The sequence below is a fragment of the Tympanuchus pallidicinctus genome, unplaced genomic scaffold, assembly GCF_026119805.1.
Source record: "Tympanuchus pallidicinctus isolate F22 unplaced genomic scaffold, pur_lepc_1.0 scaffold5, whole genome shotgun sequence".
NCBI classification, from domain to species: Eukaryota; Metazoa; Chordata; class Aves; order Galliformes; family Phasianidae; genus Tympanuchus; species Tympanuchus pallidicinctus.
The window spans coordinates 9609366-9629854 of NW_026294769.1; the positions used below are offsets into that span (position 1 = coordinate 9609366).

At 44.2% G+C, this 20489-nt stretch overlaps 1 protein-coding gene across 2 annotated transcripts in view; it reads left to right on the top strand.

The window, feature by feature from the left end:
* Positions 1–3944: 3944 nt before the first annotated feature.
* The window catches only part of VWC2 (von Willebrand factor C domain containing 2), a 53665-nt gene continuing 37120 nt past the window's right edge, over positions 3945–20489 (top strand). The window contains exons 1-3 of one of the 2 annotated variants that reach the window (XM_052703549.1): positions 3945–4055; positions 4627–5408; positions 12342–12471. In XM_052703549.1, coding sequence (XP_052559509.1) covers positions 4695–5408; positions 12342–12471 — 844 coding nt within the window. In that variant the 5' untranslated portion in view covers positions 3945–4055; positions 4627–4694. Of the gene's footprint in view, positions 4056–4561; positions 5409–12341; positions 12472–20489 lie in introns of those variants that run through there. The other variant, XM_052703548.1, reaches the window with a different exon arrangement.

The following is a 20489-nucleotide window of genomic DNA, read 5'->3' on the forward strand; positions in this document are numbered from 1 at the left end:
AATAAAAAGGAATGATCATCTGTTTGCAGCTAGCAGATCTGGTGGTACACAGAGCTGAAAGAGTTGCTCTTCAGGTATGTTTTCTGCCCCATAAACTCAGAAGTGGTGCACACAGAGCATACACCTCCTGCTGCATCACTCACCCCGAGCACACCTTGTATTCACAAGTAACCACAACACCAAAGCCCACCTGAATTTTGCACGGGGTTTCGTGAATACAGAAACTTCCCAGGTTCACAGAGGTGCTTCTTCTTTTCTCTCCTATCTTCTCACTGAAGACAGAAGACACTGGGGAAAATCCTCAATATGTTTGCGGATGGTATCAAGTTGGGAGAACGTGTCAATCAGCTTGAGGGTAGGTAGACCCTGCAGAGGGATCTAGATAGGCTAGATAGCTGGGCTGAGGCCAGTTTCAACAAGATCAAGTGCCAGGTCCTGCACTTTGGTCACAACAATGCCAGGCAACACTACAGACTTGGAGCTGCGGGTGCTGGTCAGTAACTATGAGCTAGCAGTGTGCCCAGGTGGCCAACAAGGCCAGCAGCATCCTGGCTCATATCAGAAATAATACAGTCAGCAAGACCAGGGAGGTAACTGTCCCTCTATGCTCAGTACTGGTGTGGCTGCACTTCAAGTACTATTTTCATTTTGGGGTTTGTTTCCTAACAGTCAGCAATCTCCAGCACGAATGTCACTCTCTCAAGCCTGGTCTAATGGAGATGGCCATCACACTAGTTTGACTTGAGTCATTCTCTGCCAACCCTTTCAGCTGCTGAAGCCTTTGGTTTAACACCAACTGGTTCCTAGCTGAATTAAGCTAAATTAGCACTGGCTTTTAAAAAGAAGCGTGCCTAGTGCAAAGTTCCCAGATAAACACGACACAGCAGAAGGGAAAGTATCTTGAAGGGAGATGTAGAATTCAGTTCTCACAGAGATGCAGTTGGTCCTTGCTAGTGGGAGAGCAGAATGGGGAAACCTGGACATGTGCTTCTTATGCCAGATCCATTCTTGAATAAACAGAAGGGCTTCAGTTTCCAGCTTTCTATTTTACACGAAGAGTTTCAAATTTACATTTGAGAAAGTGGCCTTGAAATAAGATTGTCATGTTTCTCTCTTTTAGCTCAGGATACACATTGAAAACACCCAACATTTCTTCCGTATCTGATAGCAAACCATTTGGATTATAATATTTTGCAATTTTACTCTGTGACACTAATGAAGTAGTCAGGAAGCGTCCTACTGTCAGGTACCATCCATCACTTGATATACGTATGAATCTGAATGCACAGAGGCTTAAGTCCAATGAGAAATCCTTCAGATAAAGAATGAGGCTATTTACCTCCCACTTTGTCATGAAGGCTCAGATCAGAAAGCTCTGAGACTTCACCTTTCTTTTTATATAGCACTATCTTGACCCTCCAGCCCAGTCTGATTCATGTGACGTGTAGATAGACCTGGGAGAAGCACAGGTGTCTAATACAGTCCTGAGGGCTGAAGGTTCTCTCAGCCTTTGTACCAGAGCTTCACCTGTGAACATGTAAGAGCCATAAACTTGCTTCTCTCTGCCTCACCTTCCTGAGACCTCCACTGCCTTCTGCCTTGCTGTATCCAGAACTAATTGCTGCTTGGAAGCACTTGTAAATGTAAAGCTGATACACTTTAAATGCAAAGTTCAAGCTGTTCCCCTATAATCAGTGGTATTGTATAGTGGTTACTGGTTACTCAACCCACCTCAGGGTTTAACTGCACAGAATTAACGTTTTAGAAAAAGCAAAGATTCAATTCTTTATTCAGAGGTAATTAGAGGATAACTTTTAATCACAGAATCATAGAATCATGGAATCATAAAATGGCCTGGGTTGAAAAGGACCACAATGTTCATCTAGTTTCAATCCCTGCAGGGTCTCCAACCACCACACCAGGCTGTCCACGGCCACATCCAGCCTGGCCATGAATGCTTCCAGGGATGGGGCATCCACAACTTCCTTGGGCAACCTGTTCCAGTGCATCACCACCCACCGAGTGAAAAACTTCCTCCTAATATCTAACCTAAACCTCTCCTGTCTCAGTTTAAAACCATTCCCTCTTGTCCTGTCACTGTCCAGCCTCGTAAACAGTCATTCCCCCTCCTGTTTATATGCTCCCTTCAAGTACAGGAAGGCCACAATGAGGTCTCCCCGGAGCCTTCTCTTCTGCAAGCTAAACAAGCCCAGTTCCCTCAATCTTTCCTCATAGGAGAGGTGCTCCAGCCCTCTGATCTTCTTAGTGGCCCTCCTCTGGACCTGCTCCAAGAGCTCCACATCCTTCCTGCACTGGGGGTCCCAGGCCTAGGTGCAGTGGAGCCTCACAAAAGCCGAGCAGAGGGAGACAATCACCTTCCTCTCTCTGCTGGTCACCCCTTTTTTTAATGCATCCCAGAACACAGCTGGCCTTCTGGGCTGCAAGCGCACACTGCTGGCTCCTGTCCAGCTTCTTGTCCACCAGGACCTCCCAAGTCCTTCTCCACAGGGCTGCTCTCAAGGAGATCTTCCTCCAGCTTGTATGAATCATCAAGAAGTACTTCAAGTCAAATAATGAGAAAGGCCTAGCTTAGCTCTATGAGATGTAGCCTAGAATCTGTATGGCATCTGGTGCTTCATTTTACTTGTGTAACCATTTGGCTGCTTTTCTTCCAAATGTTAACCTTGAATTTTAAAGTTTCAGAAAATGAAACCCTTATTTGGCTCATTATGAGAGATGTAAGATGGTGTTAACAAATCATTCTGTAAGCCAAGCCAGGCTCATGGACGTTCATTGTGAGAACCCAGCAGACAAGCTGCACCTGCATCCTGCCCTGGAGAAGTATAAGTGCCTGAGCTTTCAGAAGTAACGGGCACTCAGGAAGGTACTTAGCACTGAAACATTAATATCCAGCCAATCTCCATTGCTCTCCTGAGCACCCATACTGCAATGCTACCATTTTAATGACAACACTTCTGAAAACTTCACCTAGCCTAGAACTGTGAAGTGCTTTGGGTAATGCAGCCCAGCTTGCGGAGCACAGCAAGCTGCTGGAGATCCATTGCAGCACTCAGGCTAGTGCAGCTGGGACTGCACTGGGACATCTGCAAGGCAAAACTCACTGCAGATTATCCTGGGATAGCATCTAATGCAGGTTAGCATTAAACAAAAAAGCAAACGTGTAAGTAACCTTACTGGGCTCCCAGCCCCTGCTCAGTTGCAGATGGAAAACACCACATGCAAAGATCTCACTTGGGCTTTTCTTCTGCGCTTCTGTCCCACCACTCTGACTACCTGCGCTTCAGCCATCACTGCTAAAGTGACCCGCTCTGCCCACTTTCTGTGTAACAGAAAAAACCGACATGGTATTTCAGCATAGAAAAACCTGTCAGCCATCCGAAAGCGCAAATAGGTTTTCCAACTCGCGTACCACACCCCGGATCGCTGCTAAGTGGGGCTAAGGAGGGCGCTAACCAAAGCGGAGCCGATCGATGCAGACAGCCTTGGCCAGGCTGACCCCGCCGGCCCCTCCGCCACCCCCGGTCCCCTCCCGCTTCGCACCGCGTCCGACGCCCTCATCCCGGCGAAGTTCCCGCACCGCCACCCGCGCTCCTCCCTTCCGCTGCGGGGCCCGGAGCGGGTCGTCGTACCCCGGTTCCCTTCGCCATGTGAGGGAGCGGGGGCCGCGGAGGAGCCCGCCCCCGGGAGCGGTGGGGCCGGCTGGGCGGCTGTGCGTTGGATTTGGCGGGGGGACGGCGGGCGGGGTGGGTGGGCAGCCCGCAGCCCCGCCGTGGCAGCCCCGAGCCGCCGGCGGGGCTGAGCCCGGCTCCGCGCAGGTAGGGGGGCGCCGGGCTGAGCCCCACCGGGAAGTTCGGGGCTGCGGGAGGAGCGGGCGCGGTGCCCTGCGGTGCCGCCGCCCCCGCCGGGCCGGGCCGCCGGTAAGGGCCGGGGAGGCGGGCGGTGCGGCGGCTTTTAAATGGCTTTGAGGAGCCGTACCTCGGAGGTGGGGTTGCGCCGGGAGCTGGAGCGTCTCGGCTCGCCGCGGCCGGAGCAGCGTACGTATATGTGTGTGTGTTCGGGGTGTGATGCGCGGTGTGCTGGGGACGGAGCCGGGAGCGCTGTCGGTGCCGTGGGAACTCCTCCGGGCTCCGCCGTGCCTTTAAAACACGGGAAGGAAGAGATGCTGCGTGTCTGTTTGGGGAGTTCGGGAGGGATGTAGTTTGGCTCGGGGCGCTTCGATGCGATGGTATGCATTTAAAAACCAACCAGCACTTCAGGCTGAGTGAAAGGTTCATGAAAAATACCGTGCATGCAGATGAGCGGGACGCAGCCGGCTCCGCGCTGCTCCACGCCGGGCAGCGCTGTCACTCAGCCCCGGCCCGAAGACTGCAGCCGCGGGAGACCCTGATCCCGGGACGGGGGTCGGCGTGCGAGGCTCGGGAGGAGGTCCGCTCCGGAGCGGGGGGAGGAGGAGGAGGAGGAGGAAGAAGAGGAGGAGGAGGGATGGCCGCGGCAGCAGGCTGTGCTCTGCCCGGTGCGTGCGGTTCGCACGGTGCTCGAGGTGTCGTTGCGTCGGGGTGGGGGAGAGGTGCCCGGGCTGAAGTGTTCTAACCGCTCTCTTCCTAGGGGCTGCGGATCCGCCGCGCACTTCCCTCCGATGTGAGCGCAGTGTCCCCTGTGGGATGCAGTAGGTGATGCCCAGCTCTACTGCAATGGCAATTGGAGCTCTCTCCAGCTCTCTCCTGGTAACCTGCTGCCTCATGGTTGCCCTCTGTAGCTCCACCATCCCCCTGCAGAAGCTGGCCAGGGCACAGGACAAGCAGGAGATCAAGGCCAGCCAGGAGAAGAGGGACCACGCGTCGGCGAGGGACAGCCAGGCCGGTGCGGGGAAAGTGGGCGAGATCGGCCGCAGCGGGAGGGAGGAGGGCAGCAGGGACTGGAAGAGCAAAGGCAGCAGGAACTACTCCAACAAGGAGTCGTGGACCAAGCAGAAGCAGGCTTGGAGCAGCCAGGGAACGGGCGGGAAGTCCGCCAGCGTGCCGGTCCAGGAGCAGCGGGACATGGCAGCCGAGGCGCCTCGTCTAGCCGAGGCCTCGTCGCTGCCGGCGGCAGTGGCCAGCGCTACCCCGGAGCCCCTGGAGGAGTATGCCTACCCGGACTACCGCGGGAAGGGCTGTGTGGATGAGAGCGGCTTCGTCTACGCCATCGGGGAGAAGTTCGCTCCAGGCCCCTCAGCCTGCCCCTGCCTGTGCACGGAGGAGGGCCCGCTGTGCATGCAGCCCGAGTGCCCCAGGCTCCACCCTCGGTGCGTGCATGTGGACACCACGCAGTGCTGCCCGCAGTGCAAGGAGAGGAAGAACTACTGCGAGTTTCGGGGGAAGACCTACCAGAGCCTCGAGGAGTTCATGGTAAGGGCTGAGCAGAAGGGCTTTTGCAGGGCCTCGGCCGCTTGGAGCCGCACGGGGAGTTTGGAGGGTGCTCTGGGTCTCCCCTCCCCTTTTCATTTCTGCCTTAGCACTGCTTCTGTGGTGCTGTGAAATATTCCCCTCAAACATGACCTTTCTTGTGCTGCGATACTGTAATAATTTTAAATGATGGGGCTGGTCTCTATTAATTCCTTTGGTATTTACAGTAAAAAATGCTACTTGAAAGGATGCTGCTTGGCAGCGAGGTGGATTTGAAGAGGATTTCCAGCACTGCGTTTGTTCTCTTGTTTTACCGTTCCCTGTGACACTTGTGCCGTGCAGGGACCAGGCAGGGGTTGCGGGTTGACTCCCATTCCCGGCAGTCAGGCAGTGATGTTACCTTTTTTTAACTGTCTAATCTGAGCGGAAAAGGTTGTGCAATGCTTTCAGAGAACAAGGATGGGCCTGCCTTTTAATGAGAGCAGGGGTTACTGTCTGGTTTAAGGTTACATTGAAACAAAGGGCTTGAAAAGCTGTGTTTAGAGAGAGCTTTTCAGAGCAGAGCCTTTTAAACACTGCTGTCCAAGGTCATTATTATTGAAAATGTATATTGTTTACTGCAGTGCACTGAAAAGTTTTGAAGTTTTCTGGTTGCTTATCTTGCCCTTTTCACATGTTATAGTGGCTGAGCTCTGCAGGCAGGCTGTAAGGACTTGCTTGGGAATGGCTGCAGGTGAGGATCTGGTTCAGCACCTTTGTGGCAATACACGGCTTTGGCTTGAGTGGGCTGAGGGCTCTTTGGAGCCCTGTCAGCTTGAGCCTTTCATAGGTAGAGGAAGATAAATTACATTTGTGAAAGATGTAAATAAGTTTCCCCCTCTGCTCTCTGTGGTGTCTGTGTGCTCTTAGAAGCTTATTTCTATTTATGTCTTCACATTTCACATGCAGAGTATTTGTTGTTTTCAAAGCATGGCAGAAGACATTGTGCATCCTCTCAAAGATGGCATTCAGCTCTGGGGCAGTGGTTTCCCTTTAAGAGGAAGACCACTGTAGTAGTGGCAGGTCGGTGACACTTCAGAGATAGGTTGTAAGATTCCTTCTTTTTCAGTGAAGTTAATTCTGAACGGCAGACAGAGCAGTGATGCTTTTGCACTTGCTCTGTGCAGGTCTCCATATGGAGGTTTAAAAGGCTTCTCCTCACTGTTAGGCCAACTTCTAACAAGTTGCTTTTCTCTGTATATAGTGGTGTCCTGTTACTGGCTATAAAGCAAATCTGAAGTACCTTGTTCAGTGTATGCTGGGAGAGTATAGCCTTAGGACTTCTGTTATACTTGAGCATGGATGGCAGCTTTGGTAAAAAGGGAACACAAAGAGTGACATTTACAAAAATGTTAGTGTAGGCTTTGGCTTCCAAATTCTTTTTAACCCTGTTCAGCCTTTATATAGTTGAACTGATGCCCTCCTGCAATGAAATAGTATGTCCCTTACTGCTTTGTATTTGTCGGCTTTAGAAAGGAGGGAGAATGGGTGCCTGTTCCAGGTGTGCAAGGAAAGTTACCAGCACAGCACAGCAGGGGGTTTGCAACTGCTTCGTTTTGACATGTCAGGACATTGCTTTTTTGTCAGGCTCCCACACTGGTTCCAATAATACAGGCACAAAACTGTAAACACAATCATCAGCCCATGCAGCCGCAATTAGCTGCGATGCCTGGCAAAGGAGAGCACAGATGTGGTCAGATTGCTGCTTGGTGGAAACAACTGCAAATGCAAATCATCACACACAAAGGCTTTTTCTACAAGTTTAAAGCTGGCTGTCTTACAGAGCTTTCTTATATGCCACCTCTTGATGAAGGTCAGGGAAGGAATTATAAATGGATAGAAGTCTGATTTTATTCTGTCTTCACCTTTGTTTTCTGTTTATTGCCACTCATCAGACATTATTGAAGGAAGAAAAACGTGACTTAACTTTTAAGGGAAGTTACCTACACAAATACTTACATGCAGATGTGTATATATATACATGCAGGTTTAGGAGTCTGCTTATATAAAATTTGTATATAATTCAACACAGCAAAACATCTCCTTGAAAAGAGCCGGTACTAACTCAGAAGCTGAGTTTGCCAGGGAAGGAAGATTTGATGCTTTTCTTCTTGGTTGACAGGAAAACCCACAGGCTCTGTGTGCGTGTGTGTATGTGTACACCTATGTTTTTCTGCTTTTCAAAAAGGATAGGAATATCAATACAAAATCACAAGGATGAGGTTTCCTGAAGCTGTTTTCATCAACACTGCTCTGCTCTCCTGGGGTTATTGTGATGCTGTATGGCAGAGGCATCGTTGCAGGATCCGTACAAGTGAAACTGGAGCAAAAGCCTCAGCACTGCTGGTGAAACGCAACTAGGGTAAAATTCAGCACTGGAGCTAGAGATTGCTGAGCACATACTCCATGAGATGTTTTTCAGTCTTACAGTAACATTTGGAAATGCAGGCTGACATATAAAGTAATAGCCTTTCAGGGACCATAAATAATCTTCAGAAGTGCATTATTCAATGGGGAAGATATACATTGTTGGAAGTTGTTGCTTTATGGGTTATGGGTTTTGTTTTGAATGTCTGTGCCACCAAAAAATGTGGTTTTTGTTTTTGTTTTTATTGTTGGGAGGTGAATACTTTGGAAATCCGGAAGTCAACAAACCCAAACAAATTTTGAAACATCTGTGACACTGTGAAGTGATAGAGAAATAAAAGCAAGGCTGGTACATTGTTGTAGGTGAATGCAACAGTACATTTAATTCTTGTCAACCTAATTCTGTTCAAGTTCTCCTAAGTTGTGTGAAAGAAAATAGTTATTCAAATTCCACCAGAATAGCAAATCACTTTGGGATTATGATTTTTTTTTTTAAAGCTTAGATTTTCTCAAAGAGCAAATGTGGATTGCATGTAATCTATAATATTTTATTTGGCATGTGGGAAGGGAAAAGATAAAGCTCAGCTTACTCTGTATCAGAACTTTAATGAGTGTCAATGACTTCTCACTTCTTAATTGCAACAGTTTAAGTTGTAAGTTGCTTGATAAACCTACTACTCTCACTAATGTTCAGTTTTCTTCATGCTCTGCTAGTGGGAAGTCTACCTGTTTACGCAATCATGTGTTTGTATTTTTTTCCTGCATCTGCAACTTGATAGCAAAATGTTTACACGTCTGCTCATAAACTTCCCTGTAAACAGTTCTAAAGAAGTTTTTATTTTTGCCATCTGTACTCCATTTTCTACAGGTTTTACAGCTGCCTGGTGAATACTTCAGCCTTCTGTGCTTCTTGTTGTCTTTCCCCAGTTTTTGCATAGACAGATCTACTGCTGCTGTGTAGTTAACAACTTCATCTGCAGACCAGAGAGTCATGGCATTGTTAGTCTTCAGAGAGAGACTGCTAGGTCATGTCATCTCCAGTCCAGCCTGGTTATGTCAAATGTGCTAAGTGTGAGTTCTGCAAGACTGGTGGTTTCCCAGATGAACAAGTAGGCTGCTCATTGCATTGGCTGTCATTAGTGACTGTGCTGCAGGGAATGTTCTTATGTTACAGGAACAGAGGAGAGGAAATGAAGGACCAAAAATTTCTTTTCATTCTGATTTATTTAACTTCTGTTGTAATACACTGTCTTATTGTCTCTCTCTCTAATGATGATTATGTTTCTAAGTATTCAGCTGCCATTAAGATAAGAAATTGTTTTTCTATAGTTCCTGTTACATCATGATAATATATAAAAAACAGTGCTGTACCATTTAGTCCAAGGATGAATAGATAAAGGTGGACACTAACACTGTTTTAGCAGCTACTGTGGTTCACTTACATGCTTGAAAAGAGGTTTGTGAGCACAAACATATGCAGAACCTCCTTGATGCCAGTCCCCTTCCTCACCAAAGTGGGCTAAGCTTGTATGCGTGGTCCTACTGACTTTGGTAAACACTCTGAGGTATAAAAATTAGCGTTGTAAAAGTGGGAGGGAAAGCAGCAGTGTCAAACAAAACAGGATTTGTGAGCATTGGAATCTGATCTCTGGTTCTGACACATACCTGGAGTAGGAGAACACCAAAGCTGATGGTTTTGCCACACTTTTCCCATGGCTATGTTCCCATGGGCATGTTCCTATGGAATCTATGTTCCTGGGTAAGTAGAAGATGGAACCTTTGGACTAAGGAGTGGCAGGGAGTCAAACTGCTGTTTGTACAGTTGACTGAGACAGAGACATCAGAGGAGTGTTTATCCCACCCAGTAATGGGCCTAACAGTTGGCGGTGCTTACTTGTAAAGATGGAGAAAGACTTTTTACCAGACCCCATAGTGGCTAAAAAGAAAGGGCAACAGCTTTCAACTACAAAACAGTGGGTTTAGATTGGGCTTCATGATCTTGGAGGTCTTTTCCAACCCTGATGATTCTATGATTAGATATTGGGACAAATTCTTCCAGATGAGGGTAGTGAGGCAATGGCACAGCTGCCCAGAGAAGCTGTGGGTGCTCCATCTCTAAAGTCACCCAAGACCAGGTTGGATGGGGACCTGGGCAGCCTGAGCTGGTGGGTGGCAGCCCTGCCCATGGCAGGGGAGTGGGGCTGGGTGAGCTTTAAGGTCCCTTCCAGCCCAAATTGTTCTGGGATTCTGTATGCGTTCTCCTGAAACAATCCATCATTACCAAACAGGAAGAGTGTTCCTGACTGCAGTGTAACATGAGCAATAGTGTACTGATTCATGAACAATGTGGTCCTTAACTGAATGCACTGTACAAGAGGAAAGGGCATCATTCCAAATTATCATTACTAGACAAAGATTCGATCAGTTTTGTTTGTCGTTTTGCAGTATTATCAATTTTTTACTTACTGGTTTGTTGCTGTAGAAGTTTTAGACTTATGCATGTCTAAAAAAATGTTGAAGCCTATTGAAAGCTATAGATTTGCCTTGTTGAGCCATATCCTTGGAACTGAGTTCTAGTAGCACTGGTCAAATAGGATTTCTAAATTTCTTTTTCTCATAATTTAGTAAGCATTTCTTTCTGCACCTAAGTCCAGAGGGAAGACTATTTACTAATGACTTGCAGGGGCTCATTTTTGCTTACATTCAAACTTTCACATGAAATTCAAGTGACTGTCTGAAATAGCTGACTCTGAGCACTAGATCAGAAATCTCCTCATCTGCTGACATTCCAACTCTGCAAGTGAACATGGCAGTCTTTGAACAATTACAAGACGAAGTTTCCGTTTGAAAGCCCGCAATAAAAGTCTGCAGCAGTGGGCTGTCAGCCTCCATGTAGCATTTTATAAATGCATGATGCATATTTTTGTCCTGAGTGGAGTGCAAAGCAAAGGGAAATCGGGAAACAAGTAGCTAGCAAAGGAAGTCTGAAATAAATAATAGTAATAAAAGCAGAAAGCAACACAGCAAGAGACCCTATTTAGGCATTCTAAGTAGAGGGGATGGTGTTAAAAAATACACAAGTGCATAAAGAAATGACAGTCCTGGCAGGTGGGAAGAGAAGTAGCAAAGCATGGATGAGCATTTAGTTAGAGATGATGCTGTGCAAGCATCAATGTATTTGAACTCAGGAAGTGAGAAAGATGTGAACAGGACAAGCAAGCCAAGAATGGAGTTCAGGAAAAAAGAAATATGATAGAAATACGCTTCAGAAAGAGGGAGAAGATACCAGAAGATCTGCAAGTTAGAGATCTCACATGATTCTCCATAACAAAAACTATATTTTTTAGTTTTGAGGTTACTCTGCTCATGTTGGAGAAATGCAGAAGATGGTTGTTCTGCATCAGCTGGAATCTGGAATGGGAAAGACTCCAAGCAAAACCAGCCTCGTCAAAGTGTTGACCTTAAGTAAACCTGGAATGTGAACAGATGATGGATTTAGAGGATCACTGTTATTAACATGCAGCCAGATTGTCATCCTGCGCTTTGAGCATAGATAGCAGTGTGGGGCTTTTTTGAGAATAGTGATGCAATTTAATGTACAATTTCTTTTTCTTTGGTGTCCTTCCTTCCCTCTACCTCCAGCTCTTCTAGGAGTACACGGACATTAGAGATACCATGTGCAGCACCTTGTGGGAAAGAGAACAACTGGAATTATACATCTAACAAACACAGACTTTTTAAAGTCCATATCTTTCCTAAAGGGATCCTTGATTCCATTTTGTTAGAAATTAATTTAATTGAAGTAGGTCATTTAAGTAGCTATCTCCTGGAGCTTCTATTCTGCAGAATTCTTCAAAACCAGTTACGTTTCAGTAGGTAAAAAAGGATGACCCTATTTCTTTATTTTTTGGCTTCACTTCTTTCTTTGAGTTGCATTTTCTTTTCAGAAAGTTTCACATATTACAAAAGAGTAGTTAACATCTGGGAAATATCTGAGTTCACAGGATGTTTTTCCCTACTTCACAATGAGAATGATCATTTTCAGTGAAGTTGCATTCAGTGAAATGCAACTTCCTGCCACCAAGAGGTTTCAAACCTGGTAAAAATGCAATGAAGATTTCCATTAAAAGGAGTTTCATGTTTAATTTAGCAAAAATTCTCCTTTAATTTTAATGCGGTATTTTTTTGCTAAATTATTTTTTGAACATCTAATAAAATTAAGCAAAATTTCAACTGAATTAGGAACCTATTATGCAGGAATTTCACTAAAAATGTAGGAATATTTTTACTTTAGTTGTGTTAAAATCTAAGAAGTTGTTGTTCCTGAGATCCCTTTAGCAATTCCATTTGGCACAGGTTCACAGCAGAGCTTGCAAATCATTTTGCTGCAGTCCTGTAATTTTGCAGGAGCCCAGCCTTGACCTCTGCTTTATTCAGACCATAAAAAGTATATGTTTTAAAGGAAGAGGAATAAGAGATAAAGGAAAGAAGAAGTGAAAGGATTAAAAGATGAGTGGATTTGTGTTTCAGGTTTCTCCATGTGAGAAGTGCCGCTGTGAAGCCAATGGTGAAGTGCTGTGCACTGTGTCAGCGTGTCCCCAGACCGAGTGCGTGGATCCTGTCTATGAGCCTGATCAGTGCTGTCCTATCTGCAAAAATGGTAAGTGGCTGCTGCAGAACTAAAAGGGGGTTTCTTTCAGAGGGATCCAAGTGGCTCAGTTCCCTTTTTGCAGAATAATTTCCATTGCTTCCTCTTTCTCCAAAGAGAGATGGAGAAAGATTGTGTAGGACTGGTGCCTTCCCGGTGTGAAGAGTCCAGTCTCCCACTGACTGAGGTGGACTCAAATATGACCTATCAGTATTTTTGTTACCCAGGAGTACTTAATTTAGAGTGTTAATGCCATTTATTAATGTGGTCTCTGGATAGAAACTGTAAATAAACTTATTGTAGATATGGTTTATATATAGCCACACTAAAATGCATGCAGGCTCTTCATGTTATTCACCTTTCAGTTTGAGAAGAAAAGTTACTTTTTTTTCCCCTCCTTATTTCCCCTTTCACAGATTCTTCTCCCCCCCCTCCCCCCTTTTTTTTTTTTCCTGAGGCAAATCAAATGTACTTTATTGAGCTCATTTAATTTTCATAACTAAATGAATTAAACTCCCAAATTTAATTGAATATTTTTTGTAACTAAATTAGACAGAAAGCCTCTTTACTCCCAGCAAGGGCTTGCATTAGATCAAAGTCTTGGTCTATTTAGAAGAAAAAATTACATGACACACTGGCTCATCACTTATAAAGAAGAAATGATAATATATTAATAGAAATGAGTACTGCAAAATCTCACATTAAATTATATTTTAAATGAAAAAAAATATTTGAAAATATTCAGGTAATTTGCAGTCATATATTATTTCTCTAGAATAGCTTGGTTCCACTGCATTAGCTAAAACAAACTGATTAAATTTGTGAAAAACCTAGGGAAGGAGACAGTGTGCAGCATGTGCTTTTCAGAAATTCAACCGTAGATGATAAGGGATAGTTAATTGCATTGCAGGAATTTCATTTGTATGGACATAGAAGTAATTGCTTCCCATCCCTTAATTGGTTGTTACAACCCTGAAGGAATTTGTTCCCATCGGTACAGCTTAAGTGTACTCTGCTTTTGGAGATGAGGACAGGTATTTCATGAGGCACCAAGGACTAAGAGAGTGTTGGCAGGGTTAAGGTCTGTTCTCAGTGCCAGGGGCAGAGTTGAAAGCACAGCGCGTTAAGTCTGCATGGTCTTTCCCTCTGACTGTCTCCAGAGGTGCTTGCACTGTTCAGAGCTCCAAGTATTTTTCTGCCAGTACGTGTTCTCTCACACTTGTGGTGGTGGCCATCTACCATTTGCATTTGAATTAAGCTGGTGTGACAATGTGGGGTTTGGCTTAACTGGTTCCAAAGATCCCCTGATGCATTTCCCAGAAAGGAGGCCCTTTTCAAAAACCATATGTAAACATGGCTTAGTTACCACGACTGCCTACTCTTTAAGCACAAAAGCTGGATTACTTGAGTTCTGCCTGCAAGCAGAGAATGTTCATGCCCTCAGCTTCTGAATCCCCAAATTAATTGCATATTCCTTCTGTGTACCCAGAAGCTGGCATCACTGACCCAGTTTCAAACCAAGGTGACCAGAGCTGACTGTTTCCAGTGAGCTGTCCTGTCACTTCTGTGCATGTCAGAGAACCAAGAGTGGTTTTCCTTGTTAGCTTTTAGACAAGAAAATAAAGCCATTAATAATAACAGCAAAAACAAGATGTTTCAAAAGAAGCTTGACTTTTCTGGTTCAACACACAGCTTTGGTATATTATTGTAAAGAAATTCCTGAGGAATCCTTTCAATTTAAGGAGCTGATTTAGAAAATATCAGGCAGTTTGCTTTCAGAGTTTATTGTAAAGCATGGAATGCGTGTAGTTTGCAAGGAACTCTAGTGAGTTACTGAATGTCTTTAATTAGATTGGAGCAAAAACCTACTGAGCAGGAAAACCTAGCTGCCTCATCCGTCATTTTCAAGCCTATTGGAACAAATGCGCTGTGAATGTGAGTCAGGGGAAACAATCACAGCATTGTGCTGCAGGGCTGATTGCAGCAGAGATGACATCAACAACGTCATGTTAGTAACCCAAAGGAACTCAAGAGATGTATATCTTGCTCAGCCACGTAGCCCCGTGTGGTGGGAAAGGTGGAACCTGCCTTTCTAGAGAGGCATGGAGAGTGTGCAAGTGAGATGACCGCTTTCATACTCAGCATCCTACTGTAGATGGAACAAGAAGAGGTAGAAGGTGAAGTTTGGGTTCTGTGTATTGAATAAAATTTGTGCACTATAAATGAACAAAATCCTATTCAGATATGCCTCCCATTCCTGGCACTTTATACCATACAATGCTTTCCCAGTCTTCCTGACCTGGTGGTGAACCAACAGGTTTGGAGCTAGACAGTTACATCCATCACTAATAGGAACTCACACAAATGCCTGAATATGATTTGTGGAGGAAATTCAGGGGAAGCTAGTCATGATTAGAAATGAGTGAATTCAGTCACCTGGCAGATATGGGACAATGTACGTTCTCTCCTGTAGGAAGGAGAGAGTGACTTCTTTGACTTCTTTAACCTGATTCCACAGAAGTGCTGGCAACTCTTCAATGAAGGAGGGATAGGCTGTTGTGCAGTTTCATGTTTATTTTCAACCAAAGAAATGAATGGAAAACTTGCAGAGCCAAAAACCGCCTTACATACAGAATCTCATAATCTTCTCTATCACATTCTGTCTGTCAAGAAAGAGCCCAGATACCTTCAAAGTTGAAGATGTCACTTTCTTCTTTGTGACAGGGACAGTTTGTACTTCAAAGAAGTGTCTGTTCAGAAAAGTAGCTTATGGGAGGGATGAAAGGTACGCTTCACTGATAAAATCTTTGGTTAGGGGGAATTTGCCTCCTTTTTATATCTTGAGGCACTATAAGAAGGGAGACACTTTGTGTTTATCACATCTATATACCCTGTAAGTATGCAAAGTACGGACAGAGGGGAATGGAAGAGAGGCTTTCTTCATGTGGAGGTTGAGCTTCAGGTAACCAACTGCAGCAATAGGAAAAAAAAACCAACACAAACTTAAATTGCATTTCAGAGAGCTGTACTGAGTAACAAGTGCCCTACCCTGTTCTTCTTCCTCCTTTGTGGTGCTGGCAGTGCGATTGCTTCTGTAAAGGCAGACCCTTTTTTACATCAATACCAATATGCTCAGAATCAGGCACAAACATTTCAACAGCTCATCAGGAGTGAAGAATGAAGATAATAAGCATAGCACTCTCTCTTCATTAGAAAAAGGCTGGGTATTTGTTGCCAGTGATTTATTTGGGTGGTGGGGGAATGGCTAATACCAAAAGTGAATTATCTTCCTAAATTGAATTACCTTGCTTGTCTGCTCCACTTCTGCTCTCTGTTTGAGCCCCGGTAGCTGTGCACAGCTGAATTTAGCCTGCTGTGTGGGAGCTACGGAAGGGCTATGCAACACCAAGGGTCCAGGCAGAGCCTGAAAAGGAGTTGCTAAAAAAAAAACCAAAAAACAAAAAAAAACCACAAACAAACAAACAAAAACCTCAAACCATTTTGTTCCAAGGTCCCCAGCAGTTTTTTGTTTCGTTATATGGTTGAAAGATGACCCCAAACAGAAAGAAGCTAGTCCAGGTGCCTCCTTAGCACTTACCTGTTTGTGCTTGGTGATGTTGCAGAGGCTTAGGTAGGCTTCTGAATGACATGTGGGAAGCTCAGTTTGTGTGAAGCACTCTCAGAGGTACAACATGGCTTTGTCTCAGTTTGGGACCTAGATCTATTTAAAAATGGTGGAAAATGTGTGAGCTGTGGCCTGGAGACCCATTCCACCATAGCAAGGCCAAGGGAACTTTGTCCAGGCAGACACAGGGACAGTCTATCATGGCAGTGGGGTGTTTGTTCTTCCTGCAGCCCCAGCCTTATACAAGCACCATGGAGAATCTGACCTGTAAAATTTAATATCCTTCTACAATATGCTTAAATAAAATATTATATCCCCCTCAACTGTATATGGCTTGGTCTCGGTAGCAAAGAAAGTGTTGTAATGCTGTCCTGGTAGGTGCCAAGGCAGGACTATTGTAAACATCAAGAGTTGAACTGCTGAAACTTAAACAAATAGTACCTTTGATTCTTCTCTCTTTTATTTATTTTTCTTTTAAAGACTCTTTTCAGTGATGTCTTGGCAAGTAAATTATATAAAGCAGAGAAGATGCAGAAGTTTAAAAGTCTGAGAGTGATTCTTAGTCCCCTTAAGAGAGGTCAGGTGGTCATGCTGATCTTCTGGATGTAATTATAGGATTACAAAGTAACTGTAAAATCCAGTTGCTAAGATTGAAACAATACATCATTTTATTAAAAAAGGAATTTCCATTAAAAAATAACCTATTAAATGAGAAATCCTTACACCCTAATCCCTTTTATTTCTGTGCTGTACGCACCAATGTTTTGCTCCCTTCTGCTGAGTTCAGTTTTGGCCTTTATGTGGAGTGGATAGTTTTTATTTTGTGTTTCTGTGATCTTCAGTCACTTAGCAAAAACTTCTGCAGAAACTTTGTACTTTAATTGGCTGTGTTTCACAAAATGATTTATAATATGGGACTGTTAACCAGAAAATATTAATGTTTCAGTGGGAAAAACACCATTAAAGTTTCATGAACAGCTGCATGTGATTAAAGTTGCCTAGTGAATATGCAGGTAGGTGAAAAACTGTAGCAGAAAATTTGGCAGCTGTTTATGGAAAATAAAGAAATATCAGACTTGTTCCTTTATGGTTGCTTGGAGTGTTTAGAGTGGCTTCAAATCTAGTAGGTGAAGTCAGTAATTTAGTAATAGAAATTTTTATTGCTTCTGTATCTTCTGTTAATGAAATTACGAGGAAGATCAGTCTAAGTCATCTTGTTTCAAGAGATTCCTTTAACACTGTCTAATATCTCTCTCTGCTTCTAACTTTTTTCCTCTTTACTTTGGAAGGTTGATGGCTACACAAGCCGCACGTGGTTTCAGTGCAGAAATCCCAGGATTTTGCTGTTGGGTCATTCTTTTTTTCTTTTGGATCAGACCTGTAATGTGCGTGGATTACCACTGCAAAGTGACGAGGTGGTGGAACAGGCTGCCCAGGGAGGTGGGGGCATCACTGTCCCTGGAGGCTTTCAAGAAAGATGTAGTAGATGAGCACTGAAGGATCTGGGTTAGTGGGCATGGTGGTCATGGGTTAATGGCTGGACTGGATGATCTTAGTGGTCTTTTCTATCCTTGATGATTCTATGATTCTATGCATGTACATGCAATGAGATCCATTGTTGACTTTCTTATTTCCACATTGAGCTAGCAATTATAAAAAAAAAATTATAGTTGCAGATGCTGTTACTGCCCCAAAGTGTATTTCTTCAATATGTATGTTACACTGGTCTGCAAAGCATTTGGTTTATTTAACGATAGACAGTTATAGAGGATGAGAAGGATCTGTCTGGAGACATGGCAAAATTATCCAGTTATACCGAGCCTTAATCTGTTAATGGGACATTATTTATTGCATAGAAATCTCTATATGTATTGCATAAAAGTACCATGTATATACTCTTCTTTGTTGTTGTTTTTATCACTAAGAAGTCAAAAAGCTTTCAGATGGGAGTTCTGCTGTTGACAGGCAACAATAACTGTGCTTGAGTATGTAGCATACTGTCATTTTGCTCAGACATGTGAGGGAAATCAGAAGTTATACTAATGTTTAAAGTAGTACTTATATACTAAGGCAGTAGGATGCAGCATAGCCTATTGAAACATTAAGGCAGTGTATCCTGTAGGCTTTCCAGAACTCATTCTGCAATATTTTCTCATTACAGACTGCTGCGGTGAGCTTGAGCAGCTTTTCTTCAGCAGCCAGTTTTTCTCTCTTCAGTTGATACTGCAGGCTGTACAGCTGCTGTATTACTGCTGTATTCTGTCCTGTCAGTCATCCATGACAGCTGCTGGCAGGGACTGCCTCTTTACTGTGGGTTAAGCAAGTTGGTGAGGAAGTGTGCAATAGGGCTGAGTGGAAGGGAGAGTCCTAGGGGAATGAGCTGCGCATTCCTCCTTGTGCAGTCAGGACCCTGCTTCACTGTGTCACAGCTCCTTCAGAGGTATTTTAGCTTCAGCTCCAGGAGCAGAAAGATGAGAATGCTCCTTTTGTCAATACAAGGAACAAGCAAACAAACAAAAAAATAATCACAAAAAAAGCACCTGAAATTCTTGGGGCTGTGGGGGAATAACTTTTATGACAACTGTATGGGAACTACTGAGTCATGGCCTGAACCTCTGATTGATCACCTGAGGTGAGCCATGAGTCAGCCAGAGGAGCACAGGTGAAGGCAATTCACCTGTGCTCCTAGACCTATTTAAGAGCTGGCTGCCAGTGGGGAAGGATCTTGTCTGGAGATCCCTCCTTCTGGTGTTTTGTAGTGAGCCCAACTAAGCGTAAGCCTTCCATTTATTCTTTTTTGTTATCATAATCTACTTTGCCTAACTCTCTTGTTTATTTTTGTGATTGTAACATCTTAATATCCATTGATTATACAACAGCTTACATGTATTTAAAAAAAAAAATACATACTTCATACTGCTCTTCATGATTCTGTTACGTACCTACCATCCTGGATATGTTTCAAACAGAACAGTGCCTTCATGGTAATATCCACCGAGGTACTGCGGTAAACAGCGCCCTGTCGCTTGATCTGTTGTGTCTGACAGCTTCTCTTTCACGTGGAGGCACACTGGGGGATTTCTTGTTTTTCAGTGAAATGAGTATCCCGTTTTCCCTCAAAATGAACTTATCGGCTACTTTTGTTTTTTTTAAAAACAGCTTTTCATATAAGAATTGTTTGAGTTCGTGTTACAGTTTAATTTGCACGTGCATATGGAATTGAGAGATGTTAAAATTAAGATATCCTGGAGTTTGCACTGTGCCCCACACACTGCATCCAGTGCTCTTTCTTTGCTGTTCAGAGAAATTTCTGAAAATTAGTGCTTAGAGAAGGGAAGTTCTTCCTGCATTTGGTCTTGGTCTTTATGCTGATTCATTAGGGAATGTATTTCCAGTGTTAATATTGCTCCCAGGTTTTGCTCTTGGATGTCTATTATAATTTTGTATACATTGCTAACTGGAATTGTGGTGAAGTTTTGGAGGGCATGCGTAAACCGAAAGTCTGAAATACTCACGTGCATTTCACTGTATATCCTTGGAATAAAATTCTCTATTAATGGATACTGTAGTGTTTGATTAGACCTTGATCTCTTAGGTTTAGAAACTCCATCTTACTCAATATAGAGCTGCAGTAAATTTGTGTATTTTCTGACATTAGCTGGACCACAGCACCTGTCCATGTCAGCTTTCAGCGGTACTCTCCACAGATAGTTCCCCTTGCAACTAGAAGCTAGGCACTATGACAACACAGTATTAGGAGTACATGGCTGCTGGGTGTTTCGCAACACAGTTAAAAGGAGCACTGAAGAAAGATACGTACTTTGTGTATTGTCTTTATATTTTTTTCATTGCTATTTCATTAAGTTAAATTAGGCATCGAAGAGTGCTTGGCTTCGAGGGGTGCTGTAGTCTTGTAGTGAGGTGTTGCAGTTTGTTAGTACGTTGGCAGTGCAGCCCTCGGGTAAGCGATACATTCAAAATCTCGTTTTACCTCTCATCACAGTGTAATTTTCTGTGCTTATTTTTCCACAGGTAGTTAGGGTGTAAGGATTAAGAAAGATGGGAATTGATTTGGATGACTTATTGCCTAATGGAAGCTGATTTTGTTTGACTGAGGTTTCCAGACTTCATTTGTTAATGCTTTGCTATTCTCTCATTGGCGCTGTGCCCCCAAGGTGGCCTTTCCACACAGGGCAGCATTGCTAATATGAGGGCTGTCCAAACTTCTCGCAGCTCCTCCTCCTTTGGGATGTCTTCAGTTTTAAAGGAGCATGACAGCCATCTCAGAAGTTTGTTTCCAGTCCCGTTTAAACTTCAGTTGTGAGTGAGGCACAGATCTGATGGAGAACAGGAACTTTTTTTTTTCCCCTTTCTTGACATTATGTTGACCGGGGCTGACTTGTAT